General features: G+C 42.1%; 1 protein-coding gene across 4 annotated transcripts in view; it reads right to left on the reverse strand.

The window, feature by feature from the left end:
* Positions 1–8143, reverse strand: part of ZNF708 (zinc finger protein 708) — a 42607-nt gene extending 34464 nt beyond the window's left edge. For 2 of the 4 annotated variants that reach the window (XR_010153781.1, XM_063801445.1), the window contains exons 1-2: positions 7917–8143; positions 6674–6854 (exon numbers count right to left, since the gene is read on the reverse strand). Coding sequence is in view for 1 of the 4 variants with exons in the window: in XM_524178.9 (XP_524178.4) it covers positions 7917–7919 (3 nt within the window). In the remaining 3 variants the exon portion in view is untranslated. The remainder of the gene's footprint in view (positions 1–6673; positions 6855–7916) is intronic. The other 2 variants (XR_010153780.1, XM_524178.9) reach the window with 1 other exon arrangement.
* Positions 8144–16178: the final 8035 nt, after the last annotated feature.

Raw genomic sequence — 16178 nt, forward strand, 5'->3', positions numbered from 1 at the left:
GTGGGCATTGTGGCTCACCACCACATTGGGAGACCAAGGCAGGTGAATCACTTGAGGTCAGGAGTTCGAGACCAGTCTGGCCAACATGGTGAAACCCCATCTCATCTAAAAATACAGAAATTAGCCTGGCATGGTGATGCACAGCTCTAATCCCAGCCACTCAGGAGGCAGGAGAATCGCTTGAACCTGGGAGGCGGAAGTTGCAGTGAGCCAAGATCATGCCACTGCATTCCAGCCAGGGTGACAGAGCAAGGCTTGAAAGAAAAAAAGGGAAGAGAAGGGAAGGGAGAGGATGGGGAGGGGAGGGGGAAGGAGGGAGGGAGGTGAGAGAGAGAGAGAAAAGAAAAAAGAAGGAAACAAAGAAAGAAAGAAAGAAGGAAAGAAAGAAAGAAAGAAAAGAAAAAGGAAGGAAGGAAGGAAGGAAGGAAGGTAAGGAAAAAGGAAAAGAGAGAGAAAATTAGAAAAAAATACCTATTTGGTGCTATGCTTAGTACTTCAGTGAAAAAATAATTTACACACCAAACACTCATGACACGATTTTACCTATATTACGAACCTGCACATGTACCAATGAATCAAAAATAGAAGTTAAAAGGAAAAAACTCCATGGGTAAGGGAGAGTGCAATGTAGATGGAAGGACTGGTTTGTGCCTGGGTGGGGCTGTACTCTAATTTATTTCTCTGTTCATACAGGCAGGTGAGATTATGAACAGGTGGTCCAGAACCCTAGGTTGGTGGAGAAAACAGGTTGCTGGTGCAGATTCAGTGTCTGGGGGTGCGGATATGCCAGGAGACTTGTAGACATGTTTGTGAGTTTGTAGCAAGAAACACCAGGATCAAAAATGCTGTGGTAAAATTCCTGAGGGTGGTGCCTAGTCCTGGGAATAAGTGTGGACACGTCAATGTCTAATGGGTATGTTTGTGAGTGGCTGGGAATCCTGTGGTGGCAGCTGTGGGAAAAGGGGGTCTGTCATCAGAGCTCATATTCTTTTTTTTTTTCTTTCTTTCTTTTTTTTTTTTTTCTTTTGAGACAGAGTCTAGTTCTGTCACCCAGGCTGGAGTGCAGTGGCGCAATCTTGGCTTATTGCAACCTCTGCCTCCCGGGTTCAAGTGATTCTCCTTCCTCAGCCTCCCCAATAGCTGAGATTACAAGAACGCACCACCATGCCCAGCTTATTTTTTCTATCTGTAGTAGGGACGGGGTTTTGCCACGTTGCCCAGGCTGGTCTTGAACTCCTGAGCTCAGGCAATCCACCTGCCTCAGCCTCCCAAAGTGCTAGGATTACAGGCGTGAGCCACGGCACCTGGCCAGAGATCCTATTCTCTAATTTTTCAGTCCTCTCTCACCCTGGGAGAACTGAAATCACAGGACAATGGGCAGTGTGACAGCCTGTGTACAGGAGAGCAGAGCGTCCCATTCCCAGACATCCAGAGTTTTATTCCAGGTCAGGCCCCCATATCTTTTTTCTGGCACCAAATCCGCAGTTTACTGAAAACCAAGCAATTCTCTAACACTAACTCATTGTCTAACATTTTATTTCTGACACCACCCAGTGTCAGCACAGGCCCTGACTCAGTCCCACACTGTCCTTACTGCAGATGCCAGACACAAACTCCATGGGCCCATTTACATTTCTGAGCTACTGTTTAAAAATTGGGGACTCCCATAACCTTTTTCAAGTTCAATAATTTGATAAAGCTACTCATAGAACTCAGCAGATACTGTAGTTATATTTACCAGTTTATTATAAAAGATACAACACAGGAAAAGTCAAATGGCAGACATGTATAGAACAAAGAAAGGTGGGGAAAGATGACACACATAGACAATCCAGATAAATAGCTGTGATTAATAAAATTCTTCATTGTTTGTGTTCTCCAGGAACAGTTTATCGAAAGAAACACCCTTCCCATTATGACTTAGATGGTGCTCTCTTTTCTTATCTATCACACAGCAGACACCGACTCTGCACATTTTTTTCTTTTTCTTATTGAAAAATCAGTTGAATTTGACTTCAGCGGTGAAAATAAAATACTTCTTAAGGAAACTTTACTTAAGTTTGTCTTTTTCCCCAAGGCTTCTGAACTTTACAATCCCATTTTATGTAACTCCAAAGAACAGGCTGACTTCAGTGTGAAACATTCTCTGATCTAAAATCTCATTTTTTCACCCTGCATTTGCCATTCCCCTTCCACCTCCTTTCTAATCTTGTTTGTTCCTCCCTAGGAAAGGAAGCCTTTGTCTGCCTGAACTTTGCAATTCTTAAAGACCTTGTAGTTGGTACTTCTGTTGCAATATTTCTTTGGAAGTCAAAATTTTTATGTAAATTCAACTTTGTTTTATTTTCAAAGTCTATAAACTGCCTCAAAACAAGAACAACTTCATCTTCAGTAAGACCCTCCCAATCCCCTTTCATTTTAACATCAACTGCATCCACCTGTGGGTCCCCAGCTTTCCAGGGCTCTGTAGCTTCTCTCAGGATAAAGACTTCTATGGCTGGGGTGAGCAGGCTGGGATATCTACAGGGGAGACTCCCCAGAAAAAACTAACTGGGCCTTTAATAAAATTTTTTTGCAGGCTCAATATTAGCCTTAGCTCTGAGCCAGTGGGCTAAAGCTTTAACTTCCATGTCAAGAGTTATTCACTTGGTCTTTGAAACTTAAGTGTTTAGCCGGGCGCAGTGGCTCACGCCTGTAATCCCAACACTTTGGGAAGCTGAGGTGGGCGGATCACAAGGTCAGGAGATCGAGACCATCCTGGCTAACACGGTGAAACATTGTCTCTACTAAAAATACAAGAAAAAAAATTAGTCGGGCGTGGTGGCGGGCACTTGTAGTCCCAGCTACTGGGTAGGCTGAGGCAGGAGAATGGTGTGAACCCGGGAGGCGGACCTTGCAGTGAGCTGAGATCGCACCACTGTACCCCAGCCTGGCTACAGAGCAAGACTCCATCTCAAAAAAAAAATAAACTTAAGTGTTTAAAAAATCCAGTGTTTCTTGGCTGGGCGCAGTGGCTCACGCCTGTAATCCCAGCACTTTGGGAGGCCAAGGCAGGCAGATCACCTGAGGTCAGGAGTTTGAGACCAGCCTGACCAACATGCAGAAACCCCGTCTCTACTAAAAATACAAAATTAACCAGGTGTGGTGGTGCATGCCTGTAATTCCAGCTACTCAAGAGACTGAGGCAGGAGAATAGTTTGAACCCAGGAGGCAGAGGCTGCAGTAAGCCAAGATCATGCCATTGCACTCCAGCCTGGGCAATAAGAGAGAAATTCCATTTCAAAAAATAAAAAAATAAATCTAGCAGTTTCTCAAACACAGTGTTGACATAAGAGAAGAAAATTTTAGGGTGCTTATATTTCATATCTCAATAAGAAAAGCAAAAGTGTCCATTCCTTTCAAACAATAAATGCATTATTTTATTATTTCCATTAAAAGTCATATAGTAAACAATTAGTCGTATGGAAACATGTCTAGGAGGTACCAAGTTTCAAATAAAATTTAGCTTAAAACTCAGAAATCAAGATAACAGGATTTGAACAGAGATATTCACTGTCACAAATTTACCCTGCAAAAAGAGGAGCTGATGCTTTCATGAATCTATGTAACTCAGCACTTATCTACCACATTTTCTTGTGAAAATGTATTCATTTTCTACAGCCAAAATGGGAAAGACATTTCCCCTATTCTTTTTCTTGGTAGCATTCTTAAACAGCCTTGAAATTTTATTGGAAATTACCAAGCCATAAAAAATACACCTGACACTGATGAAAGAAATCATAGATGGCACAAACAAATGGAAACAAATCCCATGCTCATGGATAAGTAGAATCAATATTGTGAAAATGACCATACTGCCAAAAGCAATCTACAAATTCAGTGCAATCCTTATCAAAATACCACCATAATTCTTCACAGAATTAAAAAAAATTCCAAAATTCATATGGAACAAAAAAGAGCCTGCGTAGCCAAAACAAGGCTAAGCAAAAAGAACAAATCTGGAGGCATAACATTACCTGATTTCAAACTACACTATAAGGCCATAGTCACCAAAACAGCATGTTACTGGTTTAAAAATAGGCACATAGACCAATGGAACAGAATAGAGAACCCAGAAATAAACCCAAATACTTACAGCCAACTGATCTTCAGCAAAGCAAACAAAAACATAAAGTGGGGAAAGGACACCCTTTTCAACAAATGGTACTGGGATAATTGGCTAGCCATATGTAGGAGAATGAAACTGGATCCTCATCTCTCATCTTATACAAAAATCAACTCAAGATGGATTAAGGACTTAAACCTAAGATCGGAAACTATAAAAATTATAAAACATAACATTGGAAAAACCCTTCTAGACATTGGATTAGGCAAGGATTTCATGACCAAGAACTCAAAAGCAAATGCAATAAAAACAAAGATGAATATCAGGGACCTAATTAAATTAAATAGTTTTTACACGGCAAAAAGAACAGTCAGCAGAGTAAACAGACAACACATAGAGTGAGAAAAAATCTTCACAATCTTTACATCTGACAAAGGACTAATATCTAGAGTCTACAACAAACCCAAACAAATCAGTACAAAACAAACAATCCCATCAAAAAGTGGACTAAGGATATGAATAAACAATTCTCAAAAGAAGGTATACAAATGGCCAACAAACATATGAAAAAATCCTCAACATCACTAATGATCAGGGAAATGCAAATCAAAACCACAATGCGATACCACCTTACTCCTGCAAGAATGGCCATGATCAAAAAATCAAGAAACAGTAGATGTTGGCATGGACGTGGTGAACAGGGAACACTTCTACATTGCTGGTGGGAATGTAAACTAGAAAAGCCACTATGGAAAACAATGTGGAGATTCCTTAAAGAACTAAAAGTAGAATTACCATTTGATCCAGCAATCCCACAATTGGGTATCTACCCAGAGGAAAAGAAGTCATTATTCGAAAAATGTACTTGCACACGCATGTTCATAGTGGCACATTTCACAATAGCAAAATCATGGAACCAACCCAAATCCTCATCAATCAATGAATGGATAAAGAAACTGTGGTATATATATACAATGGAATACTACACAGCCATAAGAAATGAATTAACAGCATTTGCAGTAACCTGGATGAGACTAGAGACTATTATTCTAAGCAAAGTATCTCAGGAGTTGAAAACCAAACATGGTATGTTCTGATATGTGGGAGCTAAGCTATGAGGATGCAAAGGCATAAGAATGATACAATGGACTTTGGGGATTTGAGGGGAAGAGTGGAAGGGGGATGAGGGATAAAAGACTACAAATTTGGTGCAGTGTATAATGCTCTGGTGATGGGTGCACCAAAATCTCATAAAATAGGCTGGGCGCGGTGGCTCATGCCTATAATCCCAACACTTTGGGAGGCCATGGCGGGTGGATCACTTGAGATCAGGAATTTGAGACCAGCCTGGCCAACATGGAGAAACCCCGTTCTCTACAAAAAATACAAAAATTAGCTGGGCATGGTGGCATGCCCACCTGTAATTCTAGCTACTCGGGAGGCTGAGGCAGAAGAATTGCTTGAACCCGGGAGGCAGAGGTTGCAGTGAGCCAAGATTGTGCCATTGCACTCCAGCCTGGGCAACAAGAGCAAGAGTCCATATTAAATATAAATATAAATACATATATATTTGATTATATATATATTCACAAAAAATACATCTGAGAAAATTCCTAAACTTACTCTAAGAAAGGAAAACTTAAATGAGAATTTCTCACAAATAAAATACATGATTAATATTAATTTTTTCTGAAATCTACCTCTTTTATGCCCTTTGTTAATATTTTCTTACCTTCCAAGTCCTATTAATAAAATGCAATTTACAGTTAAATAATGGAAGTCAACATAAGTGAACAAATCTTTTCAAGGTGACAAACCCAGGGAGTGGTAGTGCTAATTAGAAAACAGATGTGTCTAGACCGGGCGCGGTGGCTCATGCCTGTATTCCCAGCACTTTGGGAGGCCGAGGCGGGCGGATCACCTGAGGTCTGGAGTTTGAGACCAGCCTGACCAACATGGAGAAACCCCATCTCTACTAAAAATACAAAAACATTAGCTGGGTGTGGTGGCACATGCCTGTAATCCCAGCTACTCGGGTGGCTGAGGCAGGAGAATCGCTTGAACCTGGGAGGCGGAGGTTGCGGTGACCCGAGATCGTGCCATTGCACTCCAGCCTGGGCAACAAGAGTGAAACTCCACCTCAAAAAAAAAAAAAAGAAAAGAAAGAAAACAGATGTGTCTGACTGATATTCACCCATCCCATTCTGCTCACCTTAAGTGCTCAATAACCACCCTCTCAGGAGACATTACACTATGCCCCAGGTGCATTTTACTTTGTAAGTTCTTGCGCCATCTCACTTGGGTCAGGTTTTTCTTTGTCTTTTGGGATACTTTTTTTTTTCCACAAAATTTAGAGAATTCAGGGGGCAGAAATTATTTCTGTGTTTTCCCCTCAATACCAGCATCTGATTGGCTGACCAGCACTGTGTCTCCAAGAAATGGAAGCTGGGTTGGGTGAAGACAATCTTAATGTCTCAAGGGGTTAGCTTTTCAAAGGAAGAGTATGCCAGGAGATGCCTCTCAGCCCCAGGGCATCCACCTGCTCCCTTGAGAAGCTACACTCCATACCTCAGGTTGTCCTCAGGGAGAAAATGACCCAGGAGCTGATATTCACTAGACACTCTAGCAGAAAAAGTCATGATGTGTATCTTGGTTTACTCCAGACAGTACTGAAACCCAGGACCAGGAAAAAACTGAAGGGTGGCTGAAGACACATCACTCCGTAAAGTTTCCAAAGAAAAACCTTCACCTGAAAACAAACATTCTGATAAGATTTCTGTGCCTAAGGAAGATTAAAAAAAAAAAAGCCATAGAAATTTCATAAAATACAGTGTCAGGGAATTATTTTTTGCTTTCTTCTCATGAGAAATATTTTCAACCAGAAAACAATTTTAAGTGCCATCCAATGCTTTGTCAAAAAATGATTAAAATACAGTATCAAAAATGTACACTAAAGGAAAAACAGTTGAGAATGTGAATTAGGAAAGGCAAGCTGGCATTTGGAAATGTCAGAAGGAACTAGAAATTTAGTATTTTAGTTTATTTGCAGTTTAAATCTAACTGCAGGCCAGAGTTAGGCTGGAGGAATGGGGCTGGGAGGTACACTTGAGACCCCGCTTGGAACGCATGTGAAAAATGCAGGGGAAAATCAGTCCCCTGTGGAGTGTGAGAATAATTAAGTGGCAGGCAATTACACTGAGGAGGCTCTAGTCCCCGGGTTTCTACTTAACAGCAACAGCTACGTAAATGTACCTAACCGATTATTAAATATAGTTTTCTTCATCATGCACCTTATAAAAAGTCTTTCCTTCAAGCTCCTCCCATGAACCACAAACTACAAAACATACTTTTGTGCTCTACAATTGAATCATTCTTTGATTAAATTCTTTAATATTTTTTGCGATGACTGCCACAGATTTTTAATAGGAGAAAATAGGAACCGGGAACCCCACAGACCAAAGCTCTTCCCATTCATGAACCCGACCCCAAGTCAGGATTCTCCCCTGACCACCCTCCCATGGTCCCTGCACAATCTGGGAGAGGCGCGGCGCTGCCGGTGCAGAGCCGCCCAGAGAGGGCTGCAGGCCAGGGCACAGTCACTGCGCAGGGAAGAGACAGGACGCCCGGGGGCCCGGCTGTCGGCGCAGCCGCCATCTTATGGCTGAAGGGGACTGAGGCCGAGCTAGGCAAGGAGAACTCGGAGCGCAGATTGTAGAGATGACTGCGGGGAGTCCTGAGTCCCGCCACAGCCACTTCCCACAGGTTTCAACCAGCCCTTCCCCTCTCTCGGGATGTCGGACGGCACTCTCACCATTTCTAGGCTTCCAGAGGGTCCTGGAGTCTTAGCTGTGGATCTCCCAATACCTGCAGGTCACAGAGCCACAGAGTCTGGGCCTCTAGGAGCAGAGGACAAACAGCAGTGAAGACGAGACCCGGAGCTCCGACTGCAGCAAGAGACAAAGGCCGCGCCAAACCCGGAAGCCGCCCTGTCCGGTCCAGCTGCGTGTCTGAGGGAACTGTCCCCAGCTCAGAGTCCCTGATTGGATAATGTTAAAACCCGCCCCTTCAGGCCCTGAGTGACGGAGGATATGATCAGATGCTGGGCTGAATGAAGTGTGACAGCCTATGCTGCAGGCTTTTCAGGCAAGTCTTCCTCCCTGAGCTGAGCTAGGCCCACCCGAGAGGGTGTTTGCCTTTAATCTTGTGTATAAGGTCATATGCCCTTATAAATAATATGCTATATGGCTATTCACAAATGAAAAGAATATAATAACCCAATTGTTCTAAAAAAAAATTTTTTTTTTGAGATTGAGTTTCACTCTTGTTGCCCAGGCTGGAGTGCAATGGCGCAATCTTGGCTCATCGCAACCTCCACCTCGCGGGTTCAAGCGATTCTCCTGCCTCAGCCTCCCACGTAGCTGAGATTACAGGCATGCGCCACCATGCCCGGCTAATTTTTTTGTATTTTTAGTAGAGACGGGGTTTCTCCATGTTGGTCAGGCTGGTCTCAAACTCCAGACGTCAGGTGATCCTCCCGCCTCGGCCTCCCAAAATGCTGGGATTACAGGCATGAGCCACTGCGCCCGGCCCAATTGTTCTAAAATTTTATATTTTGTGACCTTCCTGACTTCTGGTCCTTTGAGCAGGCAGCCTGAGATTTTAAAAAGGAGGCAATTCTCTGAAATAAAATGTGAGCCACAAGTTGGGCGCTGTACCTCACGCCTGTAATCCCAGTACTTCGGGAGGCCGAGGAGGGTGGATCATCTGAGGTCCAGAGTTCGAGACCAGTCTGGCCAACATGGTGAAACCCCGTCTCTAAAACAATACAAAAAAAATTAGCTGGGCATGGTGGCAGGCGCCTGTAATCCCAGCTACTTGGGAGGCTGGGGCAGGAGAATCGCTTGATCCTGGGAGGTGGAGGTTGCAGTGAGAGGAGATCACGCCACTGCACTCCAGTATGGACAACAAGAGTGAAACTCTGTCTCAAAAAAAAAAATAAATAAATAAAATAAAATCATAAAATGTGAGCCACATGTAAATTTTAAATTTTCTAGTAGCCAAACTTTATTTTATATTTTTATTTTTTTTAGACGGAGTCTCACACTGTTGCCTGGGCTGGAGTGCAATGGCGCGATTTCTGCTCACTGCAACCTCTGCCTCCCGGGTTCAAGCAATTCTCCTGCCTCAGCCTCCCAAGTAGCTGAGATAAAAGGCGCTGGCCACCACGCCCGGCTAATTTGTAGCCAAACTTTAAAAAGAGTTTAGCTCTGTTTTTAAAAAGAAACAAAGAACAGGTGAAATTGATTGTAACAATTTAACCCAATATATCCAAAATATTGTCATTTTAATATGTGAGAAATATGTAATTATTAATGAAGTGTGTCTATATATATGGAACTAAACCTTTGAAACTAACTCGTATTTTACCTTTCTAGCACATCGCAGTTCAGACCAGGCACATTCCAGGCACCCAGTAGCAACACAGGGCCAATAGCTGCTACATTGAAGTGCAGCTCTGACATCAGGAGGGTGAACGACCTGAACATCCCTTTTCTGCCAGAGGTGAGGAGAGAGCCTCTCCCTACCAACATCTCTCTTCGGTTCTGGGGGTAGAACAGACAGTGGCCATAGATAGAGCAGAGGGCAGGCCGGGCGGAGTGGCTCACGCCTGTAATCCCAGCACTTTGGGAGGCGGAGGTGGGCGGCTCACGAGGTCAGGAGTTCGAGACCAGCCTGACCAACATGGCGAAACCCCGTCTCTACTAGAAATACAAAAATTAGCTGGGCGTGGTGGCGCATGCCTGTAATCCCAGCTACTCGGGAGGCAGAAGAATCGCTTGAACCTGGAAGGCAGAGGTTGCAGTGAGCCAAGATCGGGTCACTGCACTCCAGCCTGGGTGGCAGAGTGAGACTCCGCCTCAACAACAAAAAAAAAAAAGAGCAGAGGGCAACAGGAATAAAATAACCATAGGTAAACCACTGCTGACCACCTGTTGCCCTCCTTCCTTCTAGAGATCAGACAGTGAACAAAGGATGATGGGGCCAAAGGAGAAGAGAACCCTATGTCTTCAGACCCGTCCACACTCTTGACCTCCAATTTTTAGATATGAAAAAAAAATAGATTAAAGGCAAGCTTATCTTGCTATTTGGCCTTGGCCCTAATGGTCAGGCTGTGGTTGTCTATTTTCTCCTGTGGTATGAGGGACTGTGTGGGTATAGACACCAATCACATGCATACAATGTCTACATGTATTTCTGCATTACTCAATATTACCTTACAAGACATCCAACTCTGAATCAGAGGAAAAAATAGTACCTTTAGGGTGTCCACTGTGCGAAGGTAAGTAGTACTGAATCTGTCATTAAATCCTGGCGTCCTGTCTGCACTGGGTGCATGTGTTAGTTAGCTATTGCAGCATAACAAACCATCCAAAACTTTAGCTCGTAATTGAAATTGTCAGCCATTTGGGCTGCGCTCAGTGGGGCCATTTCTCTAGTCTCAGCTGAGCATTTTTAGACATGTATCATCAGCTGCTTATTGACTAAGCAGCTGTGTTTCTGGGAGTGAGCTTCTGCTTCTGGGGCTGTCAACAGGGGCAACTTTTTTCTCCTTTCCATGGTATCTTATTCTCTGACTGGCCAACATGGGTTTTTCCCATGGAGATGGCAGCATTCTGAAATAAAAACAGAAGGATTCAAGACCATTTGAGCCTGGGCCCCAAACTAGCCCACTGTCATGTCCACAGGTTTCTACTGCCCTGAGCAAGTACGACCCGCCAGATCTAGTGTTCAGAAAACAGATTCTGGATCTCAATGGAACAACTGTAAAAGCGCCTGGCAATGGGCAAGAATACAGGAGGATGAAAAATTGCTACCATTTTGGTAATCATTATTATTCTGCCCTTTTTAATGTATGTGGTTTATAGAACTCTTCCACAGAAAGAAACTTGTCCAAAGACTAACGGCTACTAAGTGGCTGAGCTGAGATTCAGAATAAATTCTGTCTGACTTCAAAACCCATGCACCACCATAAATAACAATATTACAGAATCTGCCCTAGTCCTTTGAAATCCTGATGAGTGGAACTTCTACAATAGAGGACAGATGTTCTTTAGATTCGTGCCCATATAGTACTGTTTATTATTGAGAATAATTCTCTCAAGAAATTCCAGAAGCAGACGGTGGCTTAAACCTGTAATCATAGTACTTTAAGAGGCTGAAATGGGAGAATCACGTGAGCTCAGGAGTTCAAGTGCAGCTTTGGCAACATGGTAAAATCTTGTCTCCATGAAAAAAAAAAAGTTTAAATTAGCCAGGCATAATGGTGCATGTCTGTAGTCCCAGCTACTCAGTTGGCTGGGGCAGGAAGATTGCTGGAGCCTGGAAGGTCAGGGCTGCAGTGAGCCATGATGGGTTACACCATTACACTTCAGCCTGGGTAATAGAGTGAGACCCTGTCTCAAAATAAATAAATAAATGCAATAAATTACAGAAGCAATTTGAAAGGACATACAATAATTTGGAAAAATAGCTAAGGATTGAGTTTATGAAATCAAAGCTGGCAGGGCATCGTGGCTTATGCCTGTAATCCCAGCACTTGGAGATGCCAAGGTGGGTGGATCACCTGAGGTGAGGAGTTCGAGACCATCCTGGCCAATCATGGAGAAACCCCATCTCTACTAGAAATACAAAATTATCTGGACATGGTGGTGCTCACCTGTACACCCAGCTACTTGGGAGGCTGAGGAAGGAGAATCATTTGAACCCAGGAGGCAGAGGTTGCAGTGAGTGGAGATCCTGCCATTGAAGTCTAACATGGGTGGCAAGAGCAAAGCTCCACCTCCAAAAAAAAAAAAAAAATCAAAGCCCAGCAACGCATTATATATTTTTCATCATAGAAAAAATTTGGGCCGGGCACAGTGGCTCACACCTGTAATCCCGGCACTTTGGGTGGCTGAGGTGGGTGGATCACCTGAGGTCAGGAGTTTGAGACCAGCCTGGCTAACATGGTGAAAGCTCGTTTCTACTAAAAATACAAAAAATCAGCCAGGCTTAGTGGCAAGTGCCTGTAACCCAGCTACTCAGGAGGCTGAGGCAGGAGAATTACTTGAACCCGGGAGGCTGAGGTTGCAGTGAACCAAGATCCTGCCATTGCACTCCAGCTTGGGCAACAAGAGTGAAACTCCATCTCAAAAAAAAAAAAAAAAAAAAAAAAAAGCCAAACAACACATTATATATTTTTCATCATAGAAAAAATTGGAAAACTTTTAAAAGAAAAAAAACTTTAGAGAAATAAAATTAAATTTAACAGAGTTTAAGTGAGCAATGAATAATTTACAAATCAGGCAGACTGTGGATCCACAGTAGGCTCAGTGAGACTCCAGCACAGCCACATGGTAGAAAAATATTTATGGACAGACAAAGCAAAGTGACATTCAGATAATGAAAGTGAGGTACAGAAACAGCAAGATTGATTAAAGCCAGGAATTTGCCTTATTTGAACATGGTTTGAACAGTTGATGTCCTCTTATTGGCAACAACACAGCATTTGGTACAAAAATGGATTACAGTCTATTTACATATCCAATTAGGTTTCCATTTACTTTATATTAAAAAACCTATTAACCAAAATTAAACACAATAGAAAACAGCTTTAGGCTATAATTTAATAATTTTTCGCTTTTGGACATCTTCTCAATGTTGAGAAATAGACCAGAACTTTAGATAATGATATCCCTCTGTCACCATAAAAAAATGTACTTATTTAGGCTGGGCGTGGTAGCTCATGCCTGTAATCCCAGCACTTTAGGAGTCTGAGGCAGGCAGATCACCTGAGGTCAGGAGTTTGAGACCAGCCTGGCCAACATGGTGAAACCCCATCTCTACTGAAAATACAAAACTTAGCTGGGCATTGTGGTGGGCACCTCTAATCCCAGGTACTCAGGAGGCTGAGGCAGGAGAATCCCTTGAACCCAGGAGGCAGAGGTTATAGTGAGCTGAGATTGTGTCATTGCACTCCAGCGTGGGTGATAAGAGTGAAACTCCATGTCAAAAACAACAACAACAACAAAAAGTACTTAATTAGTCTCAAATTCTACTTTAAAATAGCAGAACTGTGGATTTTGAAAAGTGGAAACAAAGACTTCAGGTTATTAGTTTTTTAAAGGATTACAGTAGAGGGGACCTCCTTGTGTTCAAATCTGCTGTTTACAAAAGAAAATCAAAACCTGGCCTGTAGATCGTAAAGATCTTCCTATTTCCTTAAATTTTCAGTTTGATTGTGTCACATTTACCATGAGTGACTCCATTTGGTTTGGTTTGGTCTGTTTGGGCCTAGTGCACAAGGTTGGTCCAGAATGATGGCCTTCAATAATTTTGTTTAAAACATTTTCTCCTTTAGGTTAAGTTCTCACATAGGTCAAAGTGTGACCAAAACTCAGGGGTCTTATTGCCACTCTCAGTTTTTATTATTTTGGGTTTTTGTCCTTATAATGTCATTCATAGGTTATGGTGTCCTCATGGTCACATATGTCTTTGAGTTTTTTTTAATGCCAGTTAAAGAGAAACCATTCGGGCTGGGTGTGGTGGCTCGTGCCTATAATCCCAGCACTTTGGGAGGCTGAGGTGGGTGAATCACAAGGTCAGGAGTTCAAGATCAAGCCACTGCACTCCAGTCTGGGTGGCAGAACAAGACTCCATCTCAAAAAAAAAAAAAAAAAAAGAGAGAGAGAGACCATTTGATATTCTAGAGATGACTACATGCAAATATTTATAACTTTTGAGAGAATACACTGCAAAAGGGAGACACTATTTTGACTATCACAGCACCACACCCAGCTAATTTTGTATTTTTAGTAAAGATGGGGTTTCTCCATGGTGGTTTGACTGGCGAGAGCACACCTGAACAAAGGAGGGAAGCAATTTTTATCAGAAGAATAATACCACAACTTTTAAGTATGCTTTTTGGCCAGGGTTCCCATGAACAACCAACTGAAATTAAATAGATCAAATAGTTAACTAGACAAATGGCCTACTCATTTCAACCAGGCAGACTGTTCATTAATCCCCTACAACCGAATCTCTGTAATACTCAATGTATTTCTCCACATGCAACTGCAAGTATTAGCAACTGCACAGATACTTCTCTGTTTATCCAGTAAGTAATCTAGAGAAATTCTATTATTTAGGACAAACTTAGGAGGAAAATTTAAAGTCTATAAATGTTATAAGTAAAATGTTTATTTAGAAACAGAATACTTGTTCCTTGGTACTGCAAGGAAAAATTAACATTCAGAAAAAAAAATTGTCTCAGCAAGGCAATTTTACTTTCTGCAGAAAGTGTGCTCCCCAGATGGAACAATGGCAAGAGCACACCTGAACAAAGGAGGGAAACAACTTTTATCCCTTATGCAGCTTATCCCTGCTACTGCATCCTGTCTCCATTAGATGGAGCTGGACCACACAATCTAAGCTAACCCAACTGGCTAATAATTTAAAAATTTCCTAAATAGGTAAAGGCAAGGGAGAACAAAGGAAAGGAGGAAGTTGTTTATGCCAAATAGGGAAGGGGCATAGGCTGCGAGCTGGAACATGCCTGTGAACATGTCCAGCACAAATATCTTGGTTAAGGTACAAGGACATAGAATGTACTATGTGCCTGTGAGCATGTCTAGCAGCTACATAGGATAGGGCTTAACAAAGAGTTATTAGCACAAAGCAAGGAGGCGTGAAGGAAGTTAGTCTTTAAAAGAAACTATTACTTTTAATACTTACAAATTATTCTTTAACAAGGAGGGAAACTTTGAAGAGGAAACTTTTTACTTTCTACAATAGTGTATCCATAATTCTTAGACTAGAATCTGCTATAGAGCCCTATTATGGGGAATAAATTTCTAACCATTGTCTCATTTACTCTAAACCATGGAAAAAAATAACCTACCAAGTGTGCTCATTCAGAAGAACAATGGCCTCCTGGCAATGCTCTTTATCCTATTCTGAATAAGTTCTCTTTAACTTGTAAAGTAAGTTAAGAGCAATGGACCAATATTCTGTTTCTGATGTTATGAAGCAACAAATGTCCCATTAAAATGTCTCACCCACATTGGCCCTTTATCTTTAATCTATCAAGGCATAAGTTTGTTCATAGATAAGGTTGACTGCAAAATCCTCTACATATAAAAATAAAACCCATGAGTGAACACAAGAGATCCCTTTTTTCTTTTTCTTTTTCTTTTTCTTTTTTTTTTCTTTTTCTTTTTTTTTTCTTTTTGAGACATAGTTTCACTCTTGTTGCCCAGGCTGAAGTGCAATGGCACGATCTCAGCTCACTGCAACCTCTGCCTCCTGGGTTCAAGTAATTCTCCTGCCTCAGCCTCCTGAGTAGCTGGGATTACAGGCACATGCCACCACACCCAGCTGATTTTGTATTTTTAATAGAGTTGGGGTTTCTCCATGTTGGTCAGGCTGGTCTTCAACTTCTGACCTAAGGTGATCCACCCGCCTCAGCCTCCCAAAATGCTGGGATTACAGGCATGAGCCACTGTGCCAGCCTTTTATTTCTTTTGTTTGCAGAGGCAAAAAAAACAGACAAACAAAAAACAGTGAACTAAGAGTGTCATGATAGCAGAAATGTCTTGATTTTTGATTTTGTGAAAATAGCAATCTACATCAAGGATGACATCTCCTTTTGAGGAGAAACATTCCTAGTTAGCTTTACCTTAAGATCTCCAATGGGTATAAAATTGTAAGAGTTTGGAGGTCTGCTTCTGAGTTGTGAGATTATGAACCCAAGGTTCAAGGTCCTGAAGTCTTACTGCAGTGTAGATGGCAAGCAGATTTAATCTCTGGGTTGTAGATTATAAAGACTTACTGTCCTCAGTCAGTAGACTGTTAAAAGGCTTTCTTTACCTGGTGAAAATATGCTTCATCATAATGCATTAAAATCTTGCTGCATTTAGTCATACTAGACTTCAGTAACAGAAGATACAAGAGGATCTATTTTTAGGTGCATAGGCCTTCCAGTGACTATTTTATGAGGGTCAACACTTTTTTTTCACTCCAAGTGTATATGATT

This window comes from Pan troglodytes, chromosome 20 (genome assembly GCF_028858775.2).
Source record: "Pan troglodytes isolate AG18354 chromosome 20, NHGRI_mPanTro3-v2.0_pri, whole genome shotgun sequence".
Taxonomy (NCBI): Eukaryota; Metazoa; Chordata; class Mammalia; order Primates; family Hominidae; genus Pan; species Pan troglodytes.